The 22,924-nt window shown below is 43.1% G+C and overlaps 1 protein-coding gene across 1 annotated transcript in view; it reads right to left on the bottom strand.

Moving 5' to 3' along the window:
- Positions 1 to 540: 540 nt before the first annotated feature.
- The window catches only part of LOC124790165 (pyrethroid hydrolase Ces2a-like), a 63,763-nt gene continuing 41,379 nt past the window's right edge, over positions 541 to 22,924 (bottom strand). Inside the window, exons 5-9 of the mRNA XM_047257761.1 lie at positions 22,336 to 22,486; positions 15,745 to 15,926; positions 5,589 to 5,718; positions 3,087 to 3,219; positions 541 to 724 (exon numbers count right to left, since the gene is read on the bottom strand). Of these exons, the coding sequence (XP_047113717.1) occupies positions 541 to 724; positions 3,087 to 3,219; positions 5,589 to 5,718; positions 15,745 to 15,926; positions 22,336 to 22,486 (780 nt within the window). The remainder of the gene's footprint in view (positions 725 to 3,086; positions 3,220 to 5,588; positions 5,719 to 15,744; positions 15,927 to 22,335; positions 22,487 to 22,924) is intronic.

Genomic DNA, 22,924 nt, shown 5'->3' with positions numbered 1-22,924 from the left:
GAGAGTTATACGTGGCAACATAGAGGTTTCTGTTATTTAGGTAAAAGCATACTAAATTACAATTTATACCCATCGCCCAGGACACCTACAGTTCACATGGCAGTATCACACAGGCATTGAGTCACATTCTAAACGTCAACGCTTACTTTTTGTTTAATTATGGATGTGACGAAAGGACATCTGACATTTCTGATGGTCACTCGTCCTTCGGATGGTAACGTTAAACTCGGCCAATCCCTTGCAGCTAGTCTGTAGTAGGAAGTCGTGGGTCGGCTGTGTGTCAAGTCTGAGCTTCACCTTCTGCTTTCATTGTCTTACAACGAAACAAAACATTTTATTCCTCGAACACTCTTCACACTCATCCACACGGGAGAGGTACAGTCATGGCGCATTACTCACTCTCCACAAAGCGAAAAGTGACAACCGTTTTCAATCAGACAGCTGAAGTACTCTTTGGAGAGTTTTAGTCAACAATGCTACACCACTTTTTACCTATTTATTTATTTACAACTTTCTTACATAGAATATGTTGGTCCTGTGTTAAACGTTGCGTTTGGAGTAGATATTCGCATAAGGTAGCAGCGGCACATTTTCTTCCCAGAAGTCCATGCGTTCCCCATCCTTGTCATGCGAAAGTGTGAAGGTGGCCTGCATGAGCATATAGCTGCGAGTCGAGTTGTTGTAGGGCTCCCAGACCACGGGATCAGCTTCTGGAGTAGGGTTTCTGTAAGAAAACATGAATTTTTTGTGACCAATACAGTGGGTAAGATAGGCAGATGGACTGGAAATTCATAGCCACAGTCTGTGATTTAAGATCAAGCCTCGTGGCTTCGGTAGCAGTTAAATTTAGAAACTAATAAACACACTCGTTCGGATATAGAAATATTTATTTTTCGCCTTTTAAATGTTAGCAGCTGATGAACATGCGTGCAGTTGACGTCCCTACCTCGTCCATCACTATGTATACATCCCAATGATTCCGCCTTGAATTTTTTCGCCAACATCCTCTACAACTGATACATTATTTAACTGATTTTCATCGCCAATTGCAGTCTCGTGGTTAGGCGGAAATGAAAGAACGACTGTTGTACAACTGTATCATACAGGAAGAATTTTATTCGTATATTGCAGCGTATGGAAGATAATTCATAGTTTACTGCTGGACGCAGGCTGTGGCTGCCGGATTTTGAAAGTTTCATCCGTAATATTTATTGACGATATGTATTATTAATTTTCGTATTTGAAAGACACCTCTTCGCTGACAGATCATTTCGAGAGAAAATCTGCTTTCTCAGTATGATATCACAGATGTTTATGTGAAAAGACTAAACAACTTCAAAACAAATTCTAGAGTGGTTTCAGAACTTCATTCTTTATTTCTAGTATTCATTACCACCCCGAAGACGAACCTGAAGAGTATATTTTGAGTAACTGCTTTAATTCATGAATACAATCTGTGCTCATCACATAATGTTCTACAAGTAAATCCATAGGACAGATTAATCCTTTAGAGATTTCTGAGGGAGACTGCACACAATTATTAAGTTCTAAAACATAAATCATTGATAAAATGAGACGTTATTTCTTGTATTTTTTGGTTGTTTCCTTTGTAACAGAAGCATACCATTCTTCTTAATTCTTCGTTTTGACTGATCAAACATAAATAGCAAAATCTACGTTTCGTCAAACAGTTCTGTGTTGTGTGCCGAACAAGAATATATGTAAGGATTGCTGTGCCTCCTTCGTGGTTAAGCTTGTATGACAGGCAAACAAATGATTACAGCTTCAAACACAGTCGATGATTTATACAAGAGAAACACTTTCACAAATGGAGCAGGTCAATAACGAGTTGGTCCGCCTCTGCCCCTTATGCAAGCAGTTATTCGGCTTGGCATTGATTGATAGAACTGTTGGATGTGGTCCTAAGGAATATCGTGCCAAACTCCGTCCAATAGGCGCGTTTAACCTCAAAATCTATAGCTGGTTGGAGGGCTCTTTTCATAATGCTCCAAACGCTGTCGATTTGGTGAGAGATCTGGCAACCTTTCAGGCCAAGGCAGGGTTTGGAAAGCATGAAGACAAGCTGTAGAAACTCTCGCCGTGTGCGGCTGAAACGTAAACCCAGAATGACTTGCCATGAAGGGCAACAAAACGGGGCGTAGAATATCGTCGACCTACTGCTGTGCTGTAGGGGTGCTGCGGATGACACCCATAGGAGTCCCGCAACGAAAAGAAGTGCCATTCCAGACCACCACTTCTGATTTTTGGGACATATGGAGAACGACAGTCAGGTTGGTATCCCTCCACTGTCTGGGGCATCTCCAGACACGCCTTCGGCCTGGAATCTCATTGGAGCAAGGCTGACTTCAGTGATGATCTCTCTTCGAATTGTGTCCCGATGACCAGTGAAGATCTGTCTGGAGACGCCCCAGACAGCGGTGGATACCAACCTGTCTGTCGCCCCCCATACGGCCCAACAACCAGAACACCCTAACAACAGAGCGGTACGTCTACGATATTCTACCACCCCCTCCGCTTTGCCGCCCTTCGTGGTAAGTCATCATGGGCCTACATTTCAACACAATGATACCCGCCCGCAAACGACTAGAGTTATTACTGTTTGTCCTCGTGCTTGCCAAAGCCTGCCTTGGCCAACAAGTTCGCTGAATCTCTCCCAAATTACGTACGTTTGGAGAATTATGGACAGGGCCCTCCAACAAGCTTGAGATTTTGAAGCTCTAACGCGCCAGTTGATCAGAATTTGGCATGATACCCCGCAAGAGGTCATTAAACAATTCTATCAATCTATACAAGGTCGAATAACTGCATCCATAAGGGCCAGAGACGGACCAACGCGTTATGCTCAATTTGTGAAGCTCTTTCTCCTGAAAAAATTATCCAATTTTTCTGGAATTGTAATCACTTGTTCGTCCGTACGTGTACATCACAGCTACCACCTTCCGTTCCTTTCGCGTAAGTCCTTTGTGGTGCAACTTTTTTTTTTTGTCTGACATGTGAGAGTGTTTTGTGTATCGACGACGATGCCTGACAAATATGTGACCATTTCCCAAATAAAAGTTACTTACCCATACTTGACGAAGTTAGTATAGTAGCGTAGTAAATTTCTGCGAACTTTGTCTTCGTCAGAGTTGGGATCCAAGTTGTACACCGTATCCTTCCTTACGAAAAGGAAAGGCAAATCACTGGAGTGCGGGGCACCTGCAACAGCGTAAGAATTACATTCCTTCCAGATATAAAATGAGTACTAGAAATACATGTTTAAACTACGCTCATTGGCTTCGGATACCAGTGATGCTTCTAAAATATATTTGTTCAAACTGAGGTGGCTATAAATAGTAAAAAGTTTAGCAGTGATTAACATCGTCTTTTATCAGGCTGCAAGTTTAAAGCTGTTCCTAGGCCCACACGGATTTGAAAACAATGTATCAGTGCGGAATCAACACCAATTCTGCATCTATACGGGTTTTTAAAAAGAGCGTTCCATGTTTTGAGAGGTGGCAGTATGGACCAAACGGTTGTATTGCTAAATCTAGCTTCCCATTAATCTTTTCTAGGCCTTCTACGCTGTATCACATAAACAGGCATTCTGCAAATCTAGATTCCATTGAGTTCAATACTTTGTTTTCTATCCTCAGGCACGCTGTCCAAACACTGCAACCTACAATGGCAGTTTTCTCCCACCTCATGAGAAATTAATTTAATCTTTTTATTACGTAAGATAAGGGCCGTGCTCTTTTCTTCGTTAGTTGCCGACCTCCTTCCGTGCTTTCACTAAAGGCATTATTCAATGGCTCACTTTCTGTATTCAATAGTGTCACAAAAATGCAGAAACTTTAGTGTAATATATAATTTACAATCAAAAGTATCCATTCGGAGGGCGTACAGTCCAGAATCGGTATGCCAGTCAGACAAAATCGCCGTAAGCGTAGAGGTAATCATCCCACCGAGGCGCCGGCTTGAATATGCCCCTCTGGTAAAGTCCCGTCTCCTGATGCATGAAGTCTTGAACTGCCTGTTGCACGTCCTCGTCCGACAGGAATCTTCGAAACTTTAAGGTCCGTTTTAAGGGACCGAAGGCGAGATAATTGCATGGGGAGAGATTAACACTAAATGCGGGTGCTGGAGCGTCTCCCATTTGAGTTAGCCTAACTCCAGATTGGCCAGCGTCTTGTGTCAAATCGCTACCAGCACAGTACTTGGCACACCATTTCACGAAGCTGGTTTTCGACAGACATGCTGCCCCATAAATATTCTTCAGTCTCCTATGGGTGTCTGTCTGCCAGTTTTCGTCCTTCGGCAGCCAAGATAAGAATAAAAAAATATGCTGGTCCCGTTTGAACGAATTGGCTAATAACTTCACGTTTCCACATTTATCGCACGCACGTCGGAAAGACAGGAAAGCCACACTAATCCCTTGCCTGTACGTAGGTGCTTTTATACCAGTATCGGAGTCGCGCTTCGTTGTATATAAGTTGCAGCAACGTCCTCAGACACAAACTTTTTGATCGCCCCTTATATAAAGACCTGCACACAAAAGCTTATAGTGCCAACAACGCTCAGTATGACAATAATAGCTATTTGTCAGGACTGACAGCATAAATCATTACTTATTTTAAAGACCAGCACTTAATGGACTAAGACTTTTTCCCTCCGTTTCATACGGACTGAGCTCGTTCTTCCCCTGTACAACTTCTTTTCAAAGCATATTTGCAGCATGAATTAACATTTTTCCACACTTATTATATTAGTAAATACTGGACCTATTCCACACTTTCATGTACTGCTGAAAAGTGAAAAGATTAAATAATGGACTTAGCTCTTTTTTCCTGGACCCTTCAGTTCTGTTCTCCTTGAGATTCCTTTTTCTTACAACAGTGCAGGTTGGTGACGGAAGGCACAAGACGACTGACGGTAAGCTCTCGGGGTAGGCGCATGGTCTCTATCTCTTCCAGAAACCTAATATATCTACTCAGTCAGTAGCAACGAACACTAAAACTTGTTTATTTCTAATGCGTTTACATTGATGTTATGTACAGGCACAGACCACTCAAAATATATCAATAAAGAGTAAATATACCGAGATGTCGTTTCCACTGAGCTATAGAGGACATTGAAGTGAATTTTCCGGCACATGCAAATCATTTTAATATTTATGCGTTTACAGCTGACGAATTACGACATCGATTTTACTAATGAACTACGTACGTTTTTCGTTGTCTTTAGAAAGAGCCTTTGGAGACTTTCTCAGTCACCTAACATCTGCAAAACGTGATCAAAAGCAGCAGACAGAGTACTATTCCACTAGCAGAAGAAAATATTTTTGTGTTTATTGGTGTTGTCATTTTTGCTGTCACCCGCTGACAAAGATAATCAACTGAACAACAGTAACATAGTATCCTTATATGAGAAGTCTTCAGCCACTGTACTCCACAATTCTTATTCAAAATTTGAGCAATGGGAGAACGAAGAAGCAGCTACGGTAATATTCATGACAGAGTCTGATGATAGTTTCTGATTTTGTTACTAATCATTTTTTAACGGCGTATTGTATTTTTCTTTTTACTTACCCCATTCTGAAGAGTTGACGCTGTCTACGTGGTAGTCAAACTCGTAGTAGAAAACCGGGAGATCTGTGATTTCAGTCACTTTCCTTACGAGAGCGTCTGTTGTCGCAAACATACCCATGTCGTTATTGAACTGTTTAATGAAAATAAAATATGTTATTAAAATGTGTAACATAGTAAATGAACTATGGTGTGTTTTTACGGTGTCAAATGCAGCACGCTGTTCATGTATCGTAATGGAAGTTTGAGCATATGGAATAATAGGATGTTACTATCCGATTATGCCTCCATTAACTAAGATTACCGAGCAAATTCCTATATTAATTGTAACATTGCGGTAAAAGTAGAATTTTCTGTATATTAATTCTCATCACACCGAAAACCTATCCTGGGAGGTTTTTCTTTCACTATCATTGAAATGTAGGTGTAATCAGTCTATTACGATACTTACTACTTCACAAAACGTCTTGTAGCGTACGGGCCGCTCGTCACGCAGATCTGCAACCCCTTTTACGATTGTGGTATGGAAGTAATCAAAGCTAGAAGGGGCTACGTCAGCAGATGACAGAACTTCAGTCACGCTTGCTCATTAGGACAGCAGGCGACAACATGAACTCTGCTAGAAGTCGCTGGCCCCTTGGACCTGTATGCTTCTGCGGGCCACGTGACTGCAAATAGTTACATATCTACTTGCAACATCGCTTCTTCCGTCAAACTCTGGGCCAGACACTGTTTCACCCGCAGTTCTTCAATGAGAACGTCATTCAGAATCTTCGCTATGTACAACGCCGTTCCGCTTGCTGTCCGAGGACACCTGTATTGAACCTGGCGACGAGGGACGGACTACCGAAGCAGCAAGACACCGGGTTAGTGATACAGAAACCAGAGAAGTAGGGCAGAGTCGCTTCCTTCTCGCTACAATGCCACTGAGCGCGTTGTTTGATGTCCAAGGCCAATTGAGGGAGCCACCAGAATCTGTTACAACCACCAACAGAACTTGGCCTCTGCTTTGGAAATGACCAAGAACTTGATATTTGCCGTCAGCCTTCACTGTGCTGTTTTGGTCTACTTATGAGTGAATATTAAACACTAAGTGTTTCGTCGTTACGGCCTTCACCGTAAGTTTAGACTCGTATAAATTCAGTGCTAACCACGAACTTTCACAAACGATAGTAGTGGTTAACTTTCCTCCAATGGAAGAGTATTTTGGTATATGCACTTTTCAATAAAATTGTTCTACTTTTTTGCCTGGGCTGTGTTCTCGTTGCACCTCAACCAACGCAAGACGTATCAGTTCACGACGAGGGTGTCTAAGGGCCCTGAACCTCCATTGGCTTCATTGCTACGTCCTCGTTTCGTCTCATATCGGGCCCCAGCACCTCCATCGGCTCCAGTGACACCTCCATCCCATATCAGTCGGTGAAGCGGATTTTTCGAGACCCTGCACCTCCATCGGCTCCAGCGCCAAGTTTCATTCCATAGTTATTGGCGGTGAGATATTTTTCTGTGAACTTCAACTATCACATGCGTTCTCGTCCCAGGTAGACAGTGTCTGTCTGCTCGTGACTCATAGGTCACGGAGAATATGATATTGAATTTCTGCATCAAACAGTCTAGTTCCCAATTGATCATCCTCAAGTCCTATCTTTGCTTTCCAACATACAGCAGGTGCAGAGACTTCTTATGAAACAGCTCGCCGACATCTTATGGCACCAGAGGTACCTAGCGTCTCCCAGACGCTTCATCATGGTCAGTTACTCCTGGATACATCCGCCACCGCTTCCTGCTTCTGGCATGGCGCAACACGTCTCTGAATGACCCCAACTGGTCTCTCTAACGCTTCTCCAGTGTCAACCACCACTGGACTCCATTTTAGCAGTTTCTTCTTATTACAACAACTGAGCCTTTGTCCACATCAGCCCTCACACAAAGGACTTCCAACATCTCTTACCTGCAAACCTCCATAGAAGTGCCAATTTCCTCCTACCTAGTCCATCGCATTCCTTATCCACAAACGACATGTCTGATCCAGTTTTCTTTATCAACTAAGCAAACGATTCTTGACTTTCCTTTTCAGATACAATCACTGCACTCTTTTTCCTACTTTTTCGGTGCTTCTTCAGCGAACTACACCCTCTGTTCCATGCCAAGGGTTCCCACAACCATTTATGGCTTCTGCGCAAATACCCTTAAATTTCAAGTTCTCCTGCATCCACCTCTACTCTCCAGTTAAGCTCTTCTGCCCTCCAGGCACAAAGATTTTACGTCCCAAGTGCTGTGACACCCATCTCTACCTTTCCAGCACCATCATTTTCCGTTTCCTGTGATTCCAAATTCATTTAGGCCCTCCAGGCCCAACAGGTTAAATTTTCATCTGCTGCCACATGCACTTCCGCCCCTGGGATCCACAGTCTTCCTCTCCAAGCGGTCCCGCTCTGTTTCAGCCATATACATCCACTATGTCTATATTTGGTCTCCTTATGGGCTCGCCCCAGGCGGCTTGCTCTCCGGCTGCTGCCAGTCTTGCCAGCCACTCGAGGTCCGCCGACAGCAGCCCCGCGGTTGGGTCAGGATCCCAGCCTAGGGACACGGCAGCTGGACGTCTAGGACACCTCTATTCCCAACACTGCAAATAGCTAGCAGCTAACCTGTTCTTGGTTATGGCCATTAGAGAAGTGACATTGCATCAAGACCCACAAGTGTCCGACCAGATCAACCTCCAAACAAGGCAAATACGACGATTGCTTATCACAGAATGTTCATGATTTTTGCTCCAGACTCGGAATTTCCTCCCTCCCAGTGCCAACCTGGTACAGTACCCGGGAAAACACCAACGTGGCACCGCCTCCATCTCCTTAGGATTGCGGTTCCCAGCTTCTATGGACGTCATTCACAGCCTCCTGGATCACTAGTTCCGTGGGAGGGTGCATTCTTTGAGATGGGCACCACCCTCAGATCTTTATGAGATGGATGGATGAGATGTATGGGCCGCTCAACTGGCGTACTTGCAATACAACTGTAATATGAGAGTGGCATAACCCAGAAAGGGCTACATCAGTAGCCGATGTAAATAGTCACACACGCTGACAAGGCCAGCAGGTGGCAACGCGGGTGCAGCTGGTCAGTGGCCTTGGGGACCCATTTCCTTCCACAGAGCACGTGATCGCAAATATTTCCTCTAGTATCTCTACGTGGTCTGGGTCTTTAGGGTGACACAACGTCGCTCCACCCAGTCCACCGTCGAGCTCTGGACTAGGCACAGCTGCAGCCACAGCTCTTCAATCTGAGTCTCGTTTGGAATCTTTGCTATGTACGCCATTGTGCCACTCAACATCCACGACCAACTGAAGGAGCTGCCAGTGTCTTTCACCATCATCAACAGGACTTGGTCTCTGCACTGGAGAGGATGAGGAACTTACTATCGGCCATCGATCTTAACATCGTCATTTTAATCTACTTATAAGCGCATATTTAATTGTGGCTGCTTCATCGGTACAGCATTCACCTGAAGTTCGGACTTATGTGGAGTCAGTACTAACTTCACAAACTATGGTAGTAATTAACTTTGTCCAAAGGAGGAGTATTTACGTTCATATACTTTTCAATAAAACTATCCCACATTGTTTACCTGGGCTGTGTTTTCTCTGCGCCTCAGTTGGCTCAAGACAAATCACTTTACCATCAAATATTTTCCTAGAAGTCAATACCAAACTGTAATTGCCAATGTAACTCATCAATCCACTAGAGGGAAATATATCTTCAGAAATTCGTAGCATTGTTAGAATGAAGCAGAAAAGTTAACGTATGAGGTATTAAAAAAGCCCCCACATAAAACATTTTTTCTTTTGCTGTGACTGACACGTTTGAAAATTGAATAAATATTTTTTTACATTAAAAGGTGTAATCGTCGAAGTCTGCAGATTGTGTTTTGTATGATGATATCAGAAGTGGGCTCCAGCCTGTTAAAATTTTTTATGCGTACATAAGCAGGTTGTGACCCGTAATAATAGAAAAAAGAAGTTTGAATAATGTAGAAGGAGTGAATAATCTTTAGTAAAAACAGCCACAGCTTGTGCACTTTTAACTTTAAGTAGTTATTGATAATAGTGTTGATTATATGAGTATAGTTATATAGGCTTATGTTCATTTAATGTTATGTAAATAATTTACTCTATGCTTGGGGTACACGCCTAAAAACATAAACATATGCATTTGATACAATATAAAAGGAAATTAAAATATTACTTGCAGACCTTAGTATGAAATGTAACATCTCTTATACGTGTATTCGTTCACAATTTCTTATGATTTTTGGCAAAATGTCAGTTTCCATGCACGAATGTTGAGCTCTTTCATTGCGGAATATGAGCTTAACTGGTAAGGTAATTGTGGTGCTGCGATTGTAAGACAGGACATTCAAGCACTGACCGAAAGCCTGAGTTGCGCAAAGCCGCTGCACAAGGAAGGAAGTGAGTAAGGCCAGTTTTATAGTAAAAGACCATATTAAAATGTAGCATCGACAAAAGGTTACAACACCCTTCTGAGTCGGTGAATATGAACAGTCAGTTGTAACGCGAAAGGATGAAGTAAAGTTTAGCGTTGTGGTTATCATCAGTGGAGTGAAGAGATGAAAGTAAAAGTGGTGACGGAAACCAGTATGCTAATATTTCAATTAACATGAGCTAAATAACACCCCGGACGGATGTTTTATGTTTAGGGCGCACGATATTTGCTCGAATGGTTCATGTAAAAGGCTGTAGCAATGCAGCTGGTAGACTTATTCATTCTACGTTGCGAGAAGATTCAACGGATTGTATCATTAACATTTCCTACAATTGGTTATGAACACGGGGACCAAAAATGAGTAAATAGATTGTAAAGAGTTATCAGTAGGAAGAAAACTGAAATTACATCTCGTTGTAGCATACGCAATTAAAGGAGCTGGTAAATTGAGATTTATATGAACAGTAATGATATGCTGAATGTTATGAAGGCACGTGGACTATTCTTCACTTCTCACACAAGTAATTAAAGACGATAATCATCCACGTACCTTTGGATGGGTTCGAAATTGAGTATCGAAATGGACACTGCCACATTTTGAATCTGAGAGTTTAAGCAGAACTCATTGTTTTCGACGCGGCTTATGTGGGGAACAAAGCCCGGTAAATAGCTTTTGTCCACTACCGTCATAGACTTCTTTAATATTTATTTTTTTGCAGTTGATCCTAATTTTAAAGAGAAACCAGTATTATCATACAAATAAGGAAAACAATCCTAATTTAAATCGAGCTTAAAGCTATACTATTGTAAGAGGTCCATGACTTTGTTGCTAGCGCACTCGAGCAGATGTAATTTCGATGGATTGCTCCCGCGCTGTCTGCGATATGAAAGCTATAAGAGAATCTCAGACCAGAGAGCAGTGATGTATGCAGTAAGAGCAGTGTCTGTCAGTAGGAGTAAGTAGTAGCGAACTGTCGTGGGTGGAGTGTTGGCAGCGGTATAATACAGGGTGATTCAAAAAGAATACCACAACTTTAGGAATTTAAAACTCTGCAACGACAAAAGGCAGAGCTAAGCACTATCTGTCGGCGAATTAAGGGAGCTATAAAGTTTCATTTAGTTGTACATTTGTTCGCTTGGGGTGCTGTTGACTAGGCGTCAGCGTCAGTTGATGCTAAGATGGCGACCGCTCAACAGAAAGCTTTTTGTGTTATTGCGTACGGCAGAAGTGAATCGACGACAGTTGTTCAGCGTGCATTTCGAACGAAGTATGGTGTTAAACCTCCTGATAGGTGGTGTATTAAACGTTGGTATAGTTTGTGCAAAGGGAAAAGTTCTGGACGGCCGAGAACGAGTGATGAAAATGTAGCACGCATCCAGCAAGCATTTGTCCGCAGCCCAGGAAAATCGACTCGCAGAGCTAGCAGAGAGCTGCAAATTCCACAATCAACTGTATGGAGAGTCTTCGAAGGTGCTACTGTAACTGGACTACAGTATCTGGAGATGTTAGAGAATTGGCTGTTCCCTCAGCTCGAACAAGAAGCACAACAATTCATATTTCAGCAGGATGGAGCGCCACCACATTGGCACTTATCTGTCCGTAACTACCTGAATGTGAACTACCCTAGGCGATGGATCGGCCGCCAGGCAGCCCGTGACAGAGCACTTCATCACTGGCCTCCAAGAAGCCCTGATCTTACCCCACTGCGATTTTTTCTTATGGGGGTATGTTAAGGATATGGTGTTTCGGCTACCTTTCCCAGCCACCATTGATGATTTGAAACGAGAAATAACAGCAGCTATCCAAACTGTTACGCCTGATATGCTACAGAGAGTGTGGAACGAGTTGGAGTATCGGGTTGATATTGCTCGAGTGTCTGGAGGGGACCATATTGAACATCTCTGAACTTGTTTTTGAGTGAAAAAAAACCTTTTTAAATACTCTTTGTAATGATGTATAACAGAAGGTTATATTATGTTTCTTTCATTAAATACACATTTTTAAAGTTGTGGTATTCTTTTTGAATCACCCTGTATAAGGCAAAAGCAGCCTAGCGCATATGTAGTATTGTTATATCAAGTCCCATGTAAATGTTTAAAAAAATCTCTTAATAATAATCTTTTTTATAAAAATTAACTTTTGACAATCATTCATCTTAATTTAAAGAATTTACTAATTTCTTCAATCCATGGTCATCCCGATTATTGTAAAGAAAAATCAGTTGTTTCCTTTTATACATGACAAATCTATCAGCCAGCATTTCACTGGGCTGTGCCAGAAAAATGTCTTATAGGAGCAGATACATATGTGTTATCTGGAAACTTAATTGAGGTAAGAATTTTCAATTTATTCAGAATGATCTTTCAGGGCCATGACGCAGCACTGCTGACGTCCAAATTTACCAGTTTAGATTCACAGTCAGTCAATTATTGAAAGGTTGTATATGAGTCAGATTTTTTATTAGGAGGTTCGTCACATTGGTAGGTTACGGAATTTATGTGTTGCGAGGTTACACTGAATGTGAATGATATAAATAATTATATTTTTACTGTAGGGAGGTTTCGGAATTTTTCTTTTGGGAGGTTGCACTGTTCACAACTGATGGAAGAATACTGTGATTAAGACACTGAAATCGTAATCAGGTGGACCTTGGCTCAAATTTCTGTCGGTGAGTCAAGGTTTAGGTTGCCTGGGATTTCCATACACAGCCGCAGGCGAATTCCAGGAAAGTCCCTGTGAAGAACAGGTACGTTTCCTAGAATAAACCATGCCTACTGTAACAGTGAAGATGACAGCTGCGATGCTTTTATGAGTTGTTGAAACTAAGTGGTTTGCTCCGAGTAACCTAAGAATCTAATCTTAGAAAGCTAGTCTGGTAGTGGAAAATGGAACACTGTTCTACACCTCGATTAAAATAACTTCGGCGTTTCATTGAGTCGAAAGGTAGCGGCCAGCCGCCAGGTGGAGAAGAGACATTGTTGGACCAGGAAAATCACAGGCAATGACGGACTACGTGGAAGACGGAACGTACGTAATAGAGGAGGAGCGTTATACTTATAACAAAAATGGTACATATTTCACCTCATGGAAAAGTAGGATAACAGACATAAATAACATTCATTTTTGGCACATATCAGACTTTCAGTAAGAAATATGCACTTATCAGTCACTAATGTACAGTTTGCACCTGTTATTCATGCAGGCTACCAAACTGTAAAGGAGTTCTTTCCTCCGTCAGTTCTTGGACGGTTTGGGAAGAGGGCGTTTTTTTAGGAACACATCTACCAAGAGCATCCCAAGTAAGCTCAACAAAGTCTAGGTTCGGGGAGTACGTAGGCCATTTTATACTTCCAATATCTCCACTTTCCAGTGTGCCCGACACCTCAGTGGTCTTGTGTGGGTGGGCATTGTCGTCCATAAACAGAACATCGGGACGAACCACCCTCCAAACAGACGGCTATGATTTATAATAATCTCCCTGCAATGCCGCTGCTCTGTAATGGTACCTCGCGCGAAGATATGCAGCAGTGTTCGGCCATTGTGCATAACCCTTGCCCACACCATAGCGCCTCGGCCATACCCATGATGGCTAGAATCACTTCCTAAGTGAAGCGGGATGCGTCGGAGAACATCACTCTGGACCACTGTTGCTGACCTCAACCAACATGCTCCCTAAATCAACGGAATATTTCTCGACGAGGGCATGTTGAAGTAGGATTCATTTAACAGGCTTCCGAGCTTACAAACTTTTGTGTTGGCAGAAGAGCCAACACCGTGTTACGAGTGGAGGCCCAAATGCACGCGTTTTAGCTCAAGCAGGCTAGCGTGAGGAGGGAAGAACTAAACTGACGTGAGGTCTGGAACATGACAAGGAATGAGAATTTAGAAAGCGGACGTAATTAGTTTGATACTTAACTTTAATCCATTAATGATGAACGTCGCTCTTGACGGTACATGATTCACAATATTATCTGTTCAGATATAGTAATTATAGTAACTGAATATGGCGCCTTGTTAGGTCGTAGCAAATGACGTAACTGAAGGCTATGCTAAACTGTCGTCTCTGCAAATAAGAGCGTATGTAGACAGTGAACCATCGCTAGCAAAGTCGGCTGTACAACTGGGGCGAGTGCTAGGGAGTCTCTCTAGACTAGACCTGCCGTGTGGCGCCGCTCGGTCTGCAATCACTGATAGTGGCGACACGCGGGTCCGACGTATACTAACGGACCGCGGCCGATTTAAATGCTACCACCTAGCAAGTGTGGTGTCTGGCGGTGACACCACAGAAACCAGCCTGATTTAATCGCCGTAAAATGGTTCCGACAGACACACGTGTACCGGTAGCCGTTGCTAGGTCTGTAGCGATCTGTCCAAGAGTGAGATAGCCGCGCCGGACAGCCGCGCGGTCTCGGCGCCTTGCCACGGTTCGCGCGGCTCCCCCCCCCCCCCTCCCGTCGGAGGTTCGCGTCCTCCCTCGGGCATTGGTGTGTGTGTTGTACTTAGCGTAAGTTAGTTTAAGTTAGATTAAGTAGTGTGTCAGCATAGGGACCGATGATCTCAGCAGTTTGGTCCCATAGGAACTTACCACAAATTTCAATTTCAAAAGAGTGAGATATCTGTTCCTTTTCGCTATTGGGCTACATATCGATCCTCTTGCGGTGTAATGGTTCCTCTACGACCACCGATGTACTTTCGCGGAGCATTTCCACCTTCATCGGCATTCTGGAATTGCGAGATGCCACTTTTGAACACACTCATTACTGTGGCGAGAGTAATGTCCCTTTGATCAGTTTCTAGCCGTTCAACTGCCTGTCCACGATTGTAAGCACTCAAATGACGTCTTACAAACATGTTGCTGTATCACACAGGATATCGAGCTAATCGGTCCCACAACAACCTTTGTCAAATACCGTATTGCTTGAATTGCCGAATGCATCCCAAGCGTTCGTGCACAGGTTTCGCTGCAATTAGCACGTCCCGCCCTCTTATAATTCCTTATATTATCATTCGCTGGGTGTTCTGTAGCTATTTTTGGTTGCTCTCTAGCAACTGGCATTTGTTCCTTAGCTACTGTCAAGCAGTTTAGTTATTTCTCAAACTCCACGTGATCGCAGTGTTGCCTGTTTCGTGGGCACTTTGGAGAGCCTTGTGTAGCGTGGCTGACTAAACGCTGCCGACACTGCCCCCCCCCCCCCCCCCCGCAATCTGTCACTCAAAAAGTTATTCTAATCACAGTTTACGAAATCTCATCTAGTTTTTTAAATATATAGCAAGACAGGTTGCGCTAATTTACTGTACTGCATTTACAAAAAAATTAAAAGATGAGAAGCTGAACAGGTAAACGTCTCATGACGTCATCGGAGAGGGAATTAAGAGATGGCTGGGGAGTGAACAGATCGAGTTTGTTTAAGAAATAATGGCGACATTCACACGAAGCTGTTTACGGCAACTGGAGAAAGTTAATCGTTATAGCTTGAGACGAGGGCTGACATTCAATTGCTCTTGGGCGAGTACGGGGTTTCTTAGATGCTTTTCTTCTTAGCTCAACAGTATTAAAAGTGCTTTGACGTTGATAATGTGAGGGAAATAATCGAAAGAGTTGTAGTACGCAGCAAGAAATGTCTGCCGTAGGAGGATATTTCACGACGCACTCACATCAACAAGGGGCTGTGGGTTATCTGTAGAGATGATTCCGTCGCCGAAGTAGAATTCCCTTAGTTTGGCAGCTGCCTCCTGTTGTTGTTCCACAGTTGGCAGATGTAAAGTTGGTCCCACTGCTTCAACGAACCTGTTGTTCAGTGTGCTGATTGTGTCTGGACTGGCTAATATTCCAGAACCTGCGAACAAAAATAGCGTTATTTCCTTGGTCGTCATAGTACTGTCACTGGTAACCGACATCTACGTTACATTGTCTAGTACAGTCAGTGTCGGGTATTTAACGATACTCTAAGTTGTAAAATGTGTACGTTATTGAACGTGGTAGCATATTGCGATCGAGAGTGATCATTGTTTTCAATCTTTTAACGGACGGGTTTTCATATATTTTCATAAATTACTATATTAATAGGATTATAAATTGTTTATCCGATGTAGAAGTGAAAATAACATTTCACGCATTGTCAACCTCCGTGCCACTTTGAATCACATCTAACGAAGCCAATAATTTCCACCGAGAATTCCTAGACAGTATTTTTCGCATATCCTCACAGCAAATGGCTAAACTTCATACACCAAAGGAAGCTTTGAGGCACAAGAGAATTTCTCCCCAACATTAGATGTCAAAAATGGGCTACAGAATACTTAAAAATAATAGCGATGATTTTTTTACGCGACGCCGTCTCACGCTATGCTCAGTGACGTAGTACAGCATAGAAACACTGTGTGGTTAACAGCACTGTTACTACTTAATACAATCTGTATTCCCGGTCAGACGACGGCATTGTTGTGTTTCAATTCGAAGACGATAGAGACGGAGAAATAAACCGATTAAACCATGCTACTTGAGTACAGAATCACTCTAGTGGCTCATAAGAAAACAAAGAAATAATGAAAAACTTAGTTTTTCTGTTGGTTCTCACTCGTCGTTTGCAGTACTAACTTAGTTAATTACAACTACGATTTCACGATCGACGCTTTATCGTATCAGAAAGAGGGGCCTACAATACATGCTTCGCAGATTTTCGTCGATCATCTCATCATTATAATCGCCCTTTCTCTCTTTTGAGTTTTACTTTCACTACAACAAATATTAACAGCTTGCTAAGCGGAAAGAGCGATTATAAGCACTGCATAATACATCAGTGGGTACGGTAAGAAATTGGGGTCAGATGTTTTCTTTTATCATCCCAAATGAAGTCCGACGATCGCGATAGACTCGCGACTTCAGCTGACCCGACGATCAGTAATCACACAGATTGAGCTCTGGGGACCTGGGAGGCTAAGCATCACGGAAGTGACGGTTCAAACGCGATCCTCACCACACGAAGTGCGCAAGAGATCTTTCACACGTGTAGCAATCTGCGGTGGAGCGCCATCCTGCATGGATGTCGTACCTTCCAGCAGTTTTTTATCAGCCAGACTATGGATGATGCTACTGTGTATCCTATCGACATACCTCGCACTCTCATGTGGCTTCCCTGACGTGTTGCGGCCCAGCGCCATCTGTTGTCCGGTTTTTGCACTGATTTTGGTTTCAATGAAGCCCTGTCGTTTCAGTCCTGTGTGTCAAGTTTTACCTTTCTGTCAACATTATTCCGTGAATTACTACATTTTCAAATGCTAACGGACTTTTGGGACAACTTGTACATGCTGATAACCGAGTGGACAGACGACTACTTGTTTTACGGTTAATATAAATTCGTGTTGTGATATAACCCTATCGAACTCTCCGCTCTTTTCATAAACTGGAGATCGGCAGCAACTCCTTGTTCTATTTCTAATTGGGTGCTTCAGAAGGGCAGCTCTCTGGTCACCATAACCTAAATTTTTATGTAATAAAAGTGGTTCTGCTGAAACACGACAAACACTTTTAGTGAGTACATAAAATTGCTTGAAATGTCTACCTGTTTCCCTATTGATCTGTTTACCTGTATTTGATTTATTAGGTTTATTCCTGTGCTTTAAGTGTTTGTACGTGGTCTGTATTTTAGAAATCATCCCGAGCTCTACTAATGTGCACTGAACGTGAAAACCACCTCCTATTCACACTGACATAACAGGCTTTGTGGGGGATTGATTCCAACTAATCTTGGAAAGACTGATGTGAGACGACGTCTGAATTTACTTTCAGACAGTATCTTTGATAAGCATTCTGAAGTGCAAGAAATATCATAGTTGATGTACGTCGATACAAGTGTTGTATTTTATCCAAATGACAAATGTTCCAGTAAAAACGCGTCGATGATATAAGCAGCAACCTGTATATTCTCCATGATTTTAATTTGACTTATTTCGCAACGATTTTCCTTCTTTATATTTTCAGGCTTTCTGTCCCTACATCAACCCTGTTCAATCAATATATTATAAAAATGATTTGCGTGAAAACCGAAATGACAATCTGTGAGGTTCCGTAAACACTATTTGGATCCACTGAATAGTGCGGAAAACTGGTCTTCAAAGTCACGGAAAATTGTAGCGATATTAAACTGATACGTCCATCGTAATTATGACATAGGGCTTGTCTGTGGTATTGAGAATGATGTAACAAGCCACCATAATAACAGAGGCAATCTCCACTGAGAGTGGACGCTTGTGGTGGACAGTCCTAGAGCGCTGAGTGATTCTGATGCTTGGATTTTATTAGATAGTATAGTCGCCACACAGACTATGCTATGTAAAAGTGGAGCGTGATGTCTTTGTTTTTGTACTGAACGACAATAAACAAACAAAAATCGATGATTTTGTTTGTTATTTAGAGACTTAAGGTCACCTCAGATATAAAGTGGGTACATGGGCCTACTACCTTAGACAAACGATCACGAGGTAAATATATCAACGGCAGTTGTGGATCTGAGAATTTTCTGTTGCTCAACAATATTCGTCAAGAAACGTGAGAGTAAAATCTTTTCTGATTCGAACAGTCGTCGTTAATCACGCGAAAGTGTCGCCGCCAGGATGCGTAAAGATTTCAACAACGTTAGTAGGTCCGGAAGATAGCCACCTTGACACTCTTAGGAGAAACTGTGAGCATCTCAGCAGGAAATTGTTAGAGCTGTGCAGACCAAACCGAATACGATACCCTCGTAACATTACATCAGAGACTCTAGATAAGAATCAACAACATCCTGTGAGTATTGGAATAAGCAGCAATGACCTGGTAACAAACTCGTTAAGGAAATGTAGCAGACCTGAAGACCGCTGACGACTCAGAAAGAGCAGAATCAATTCGGTCCTTACGAATGACGTCAAAGTAGAGTAGAGCTTCTCCTCGGCGACATGAATACACCACCCCAACTAGCTTTTGCCACTTGATCAGTAGGATCGATGGCATTCACATCGATAGTACTTGATTCTCTGGTTATGGTATGGTGGCGTCTTGTGTGCGACATTGTTCTAGTGTTGGTTTTGAACTTGGTGCCGTACGAGACGAGGAGTAATCCGAAGCAATGGCTGATGGAGTCCAGCGTCCTGTACTAACTGCAGAGCATCAGCCAGTGTTGATGCGTAGTCCGAAGATCTACCAACACCAGTCCAAGATAGAAACTGCCCTAAACTCCATAGTCGCACTGAGGTCTGAAGGTCTACCGTACCGGCGGGCCAGGTTCAACATTGAGCACAACTATACAGCATCCGAAATCGCGGTCCACTTGAGGGGACAAAGCGGGCAGTGATACGGGGTGTGAATGAAACTCACACTTGGTGGTGACCGCCACCACCAAGCAGGGCTACTGGCGGGCCATGCCTACATCTCCAGCGAGTGGCAAAATCGCTGCATCAGGGTGTCATCAGCTTCCACTCCCAGCTGATGCAGGGTCCTCGGCAGCCGTGACTCTGCTGTGGGATGCAGCAGATTCTTCTCCGTAACACTGAGGTGCAAAAAGTTGTGAGACAGCGATATGCATATACACAGCTGGCGGTAGTATTGCGTGCACAAGGTATAAAAGGGCGGTGCATTGGCGGAGCTGTCATTTGTACTCAGGAGATTCATGTGAAAGGACTTCCGACGTGATTGTGACCGTACGACGTGAATTAACAAACTTCGAACGCGGAATGGTAGTTGGAGCTAGACGCATGCGACATTTCGTTTCAGAAATCGTTAGGGATTAAATACTCAGAGAACCACAGTATTAAGAGTGTGCCGAAAATACCAAATTTCGGACATTACCTGTCTCCACGGGCGGCGCCGTGGCCGACGGCCTTCACTTATCTATCGAGAGCGCGGAGTTTGCGTAGTCATTGCTGCGTGAAATAACCGTGGAAATCAATGTGGGACGTCGGCAAAAGTATCTGTTATAACAGTGCGGCGAAATGTGGCGTTAATAGGCTATGGCAGCAGCCGGGTGACGCCAGTGCCTTTGATAACAGCACGACTATATCGGCTGGACCATAGGCGACTGGAAAACTGTGACGTGATCAGATGAGTCCAGAGTTCAGCTGGTAAGAGTTGATAGTGGGGTGGGTTCGAGGCAGGCCCCGCGAAGCCATGGACTGAAGTTGTTAACAAGGCACTGTGCACGCTGAGAGTGGCTCCATAACGGTGTGGGCTATATTTATATGGAATGGACTCTATTTTCCGGTCCAACTGAACTGATCTTTGATAGGAAATGGTTATGTTCGGCTACTTGGAGACGATTTTCAGCCATTAATATGTTCCCAAGCAATGCTGAAATTTTTTGTGGGTGACGATGCGCTATGTAGAGCGTTCTGGACAATTCGAGCGAATAGTCTGGCCACCATTTATGGCCGAGCATTTATGGGACACGATCGAGGGGTCAGTTCGTACAGAAAATCCTGCACCGCAAGCACCTTCGCAAAATGACTATGAGACTTAACTTCTGAGGTCATCAGTCCCCTAGAGCTTAGAACTACTTAAACCTAACTAACCTAAGGACAACACACACATCCATGCCCGAGGCAGAATTCGAACCTGCGACCGCAGAAGTCGGGCCGTTCCACACTGTAGCGCTCGGCCACCCCGGCCGGCAAACACCTTCGCAGTTAGGACGATTATAGAGGCAGTATGTCTCAACATTTCTTCCAACGTCTTGTTGAATCCATGCCGCGTTGAGTTGCCGCACTATGCCGGACAAAATGAGAGCCGACACGACATTTAGAGGTACCACATGACTTTTTTCTCCTCAGTGTAGTACGATCTTAATTTCAGTTTACGAATTTGTTGTATAATTTAAGAATTACGGGAGAGATTTTCGTTAAAACTTAAATTATACCTTCCGGTCTCGGAAACTCACATACGTCCGGGAGAGCTGTGTGCTGACCACATGCCCCTCCATCTTCACATCCAGAGACGCCTACGGGCTGAGGATGACATGGCGGCCGGCCGGTACCGTTGGACCTTCATGGTCTGTTCGGGAGGAGTTTAATTTTAGTTTTTAAATTATACCTGCAAATTCCGAGTGGGTTATCAGTAGCGGTAGAACTCCATCTAAGATTCGCAAGTACTTCATCTGCCGAAAACGTTCCTAGACTGAGTTTCTTCCTGTCTTATAAGCGACGTCAGTGTAGTAACTACGGGGGCAGTTCGAGTTAACAACTGTAAACAGACGTGCACTCGATCGGTCAGTTGGGACCAGACAATGCTAAGTAGTGGACGTGTGGCTGCAGTGTGCAAATGTTGTTGCGTCACAAATCACAGTGAAGTAACACCTCTAACTAAAGTGTTAAAGGCCTTCCTTAGAATGTTTTGAAGAAAAGAGTGTGTGCAAAGTTTGTGCCGCACATCTTGATTCCTGAACGAAACAACGACGCGTGGAAGACTGCCACGACTTTACTGAAATGCAAAACGCGGGCAATTATTTTCTGCGTAAAATCATCACGGTTGAGGAGACGCGCTGTTATCAATAAGAACCTACCACAAAACGAATGCAGAAATTCACATGAAGGATCAACGCTTTGACGACATAACTGACATTTAAGTTAATGAGACGCGCGAGTTGAACAACATTCCAAAAAAGCACTTTTCTGAGCGTTTCACACGGTTGCATGATCGTTAAGTGTATTTCAATCAAGTCGAGGGAGACTATGTAGAACACCTGAGCAACTGAAACCACAGGTTGTTTACATCGCATTGAGGTCCTTACATCCCATCAGTGGGTGGTGAACCTGTGCCTTCGAAATGTATATTGGCATAGTAAAAACGCTATTGGTAAGAGAGAAGAGGGATTTTATTATTAAGCTAATAAAAATATTATTAACAAGGATGCAAAAAATCATGATGAATGTCAAAGTGTCGCAAAACTTTTTTCTCTCATTTTAGACGACAGCTTTTTTAAAGAAAAGCTTTCCTCTCATCAGCTGCTTGGAAGACTGCAGATCTAGATATCCTGTTTATTTTAATTTCTTTCCAAAGGTGCTGACGATTTCATTCCCATCTTATGCAATCAAAGTTTGTGCTCCATTTCCAATAAACTCGCCATTGAAAGGACGTTAAACTCTAATCTGCCTTTCCTCGTTCATTTCAGTTCCAAGATGTGGTATTCTTTTCGTTAATTACATATTCAGTCTACACTAAGTCCGACGCTATGTGAAATGAGCATAAGATAATCACCTTTATAAAAACTTGATACTAACCCAGCTCACCAGACGTGACTCCGGTGAAGATTGGAACTTGGAGGAAACGACCGTCATTGAGCCTCTGGATTGGAGACTCTGGGATCAGTGCGCCCTCAAGGTCTGGCTCGATGTGGGGCCACCACAGACTGTATGAAAATAGCTGCTTTTCCTGAAATCGAAGACGACAACAACCATTTTGTGACTTGACATTAAACGAATATTTTGTATGATATGTTCAATATTTCGAAATAAATGAAATAATGTTTACTGAAAGAATAAAATTTCTGGTCTGAATATAAGTTAACTAGCTGAAAAATATGGGGAACCCTGCACTAACAGAAAGAAAACTGAAGGAAAATTTAAGTCGGAATTGCAAGGACTCATGTAGCCATGATCGGACACCCTGCAGAATCGTAAATATTTGGGCACCGTATTCAAGGTGTCACAAAAAGGTACGGCCAAATTTTCAGGAAACATTCCTAACACACAAGTAAAGAAAATATGTTATGTGGACATGTGCCTGGAAACGCTTAATTTCCATGTTAGAGCTCATTTTAGTTTCGTCAGTATGTACTGTACTTCCTCGATTCACCGCCAGTTGGCCCAA

The sequence above is a fragment of the Schistocerca piceifrons genome, chromosome 3 (assembly GCF_021461385.2).
Source record: "Schistocerca piceifrons isolate TAMUIC-IGC-003096 chromosome 3, iqSchPice1.1, whole genome shotgun sequence".
NCBI classification, from domain to species: Eukaryota; Metazoa; Arthropoda; class Insecta; order Orthoptera; family Acrididae; genus Schistocerca; species Schistocerca piceifrons.
This window is presented reverse-complemented; position numbering and strand designations above follow the sequence as displayed.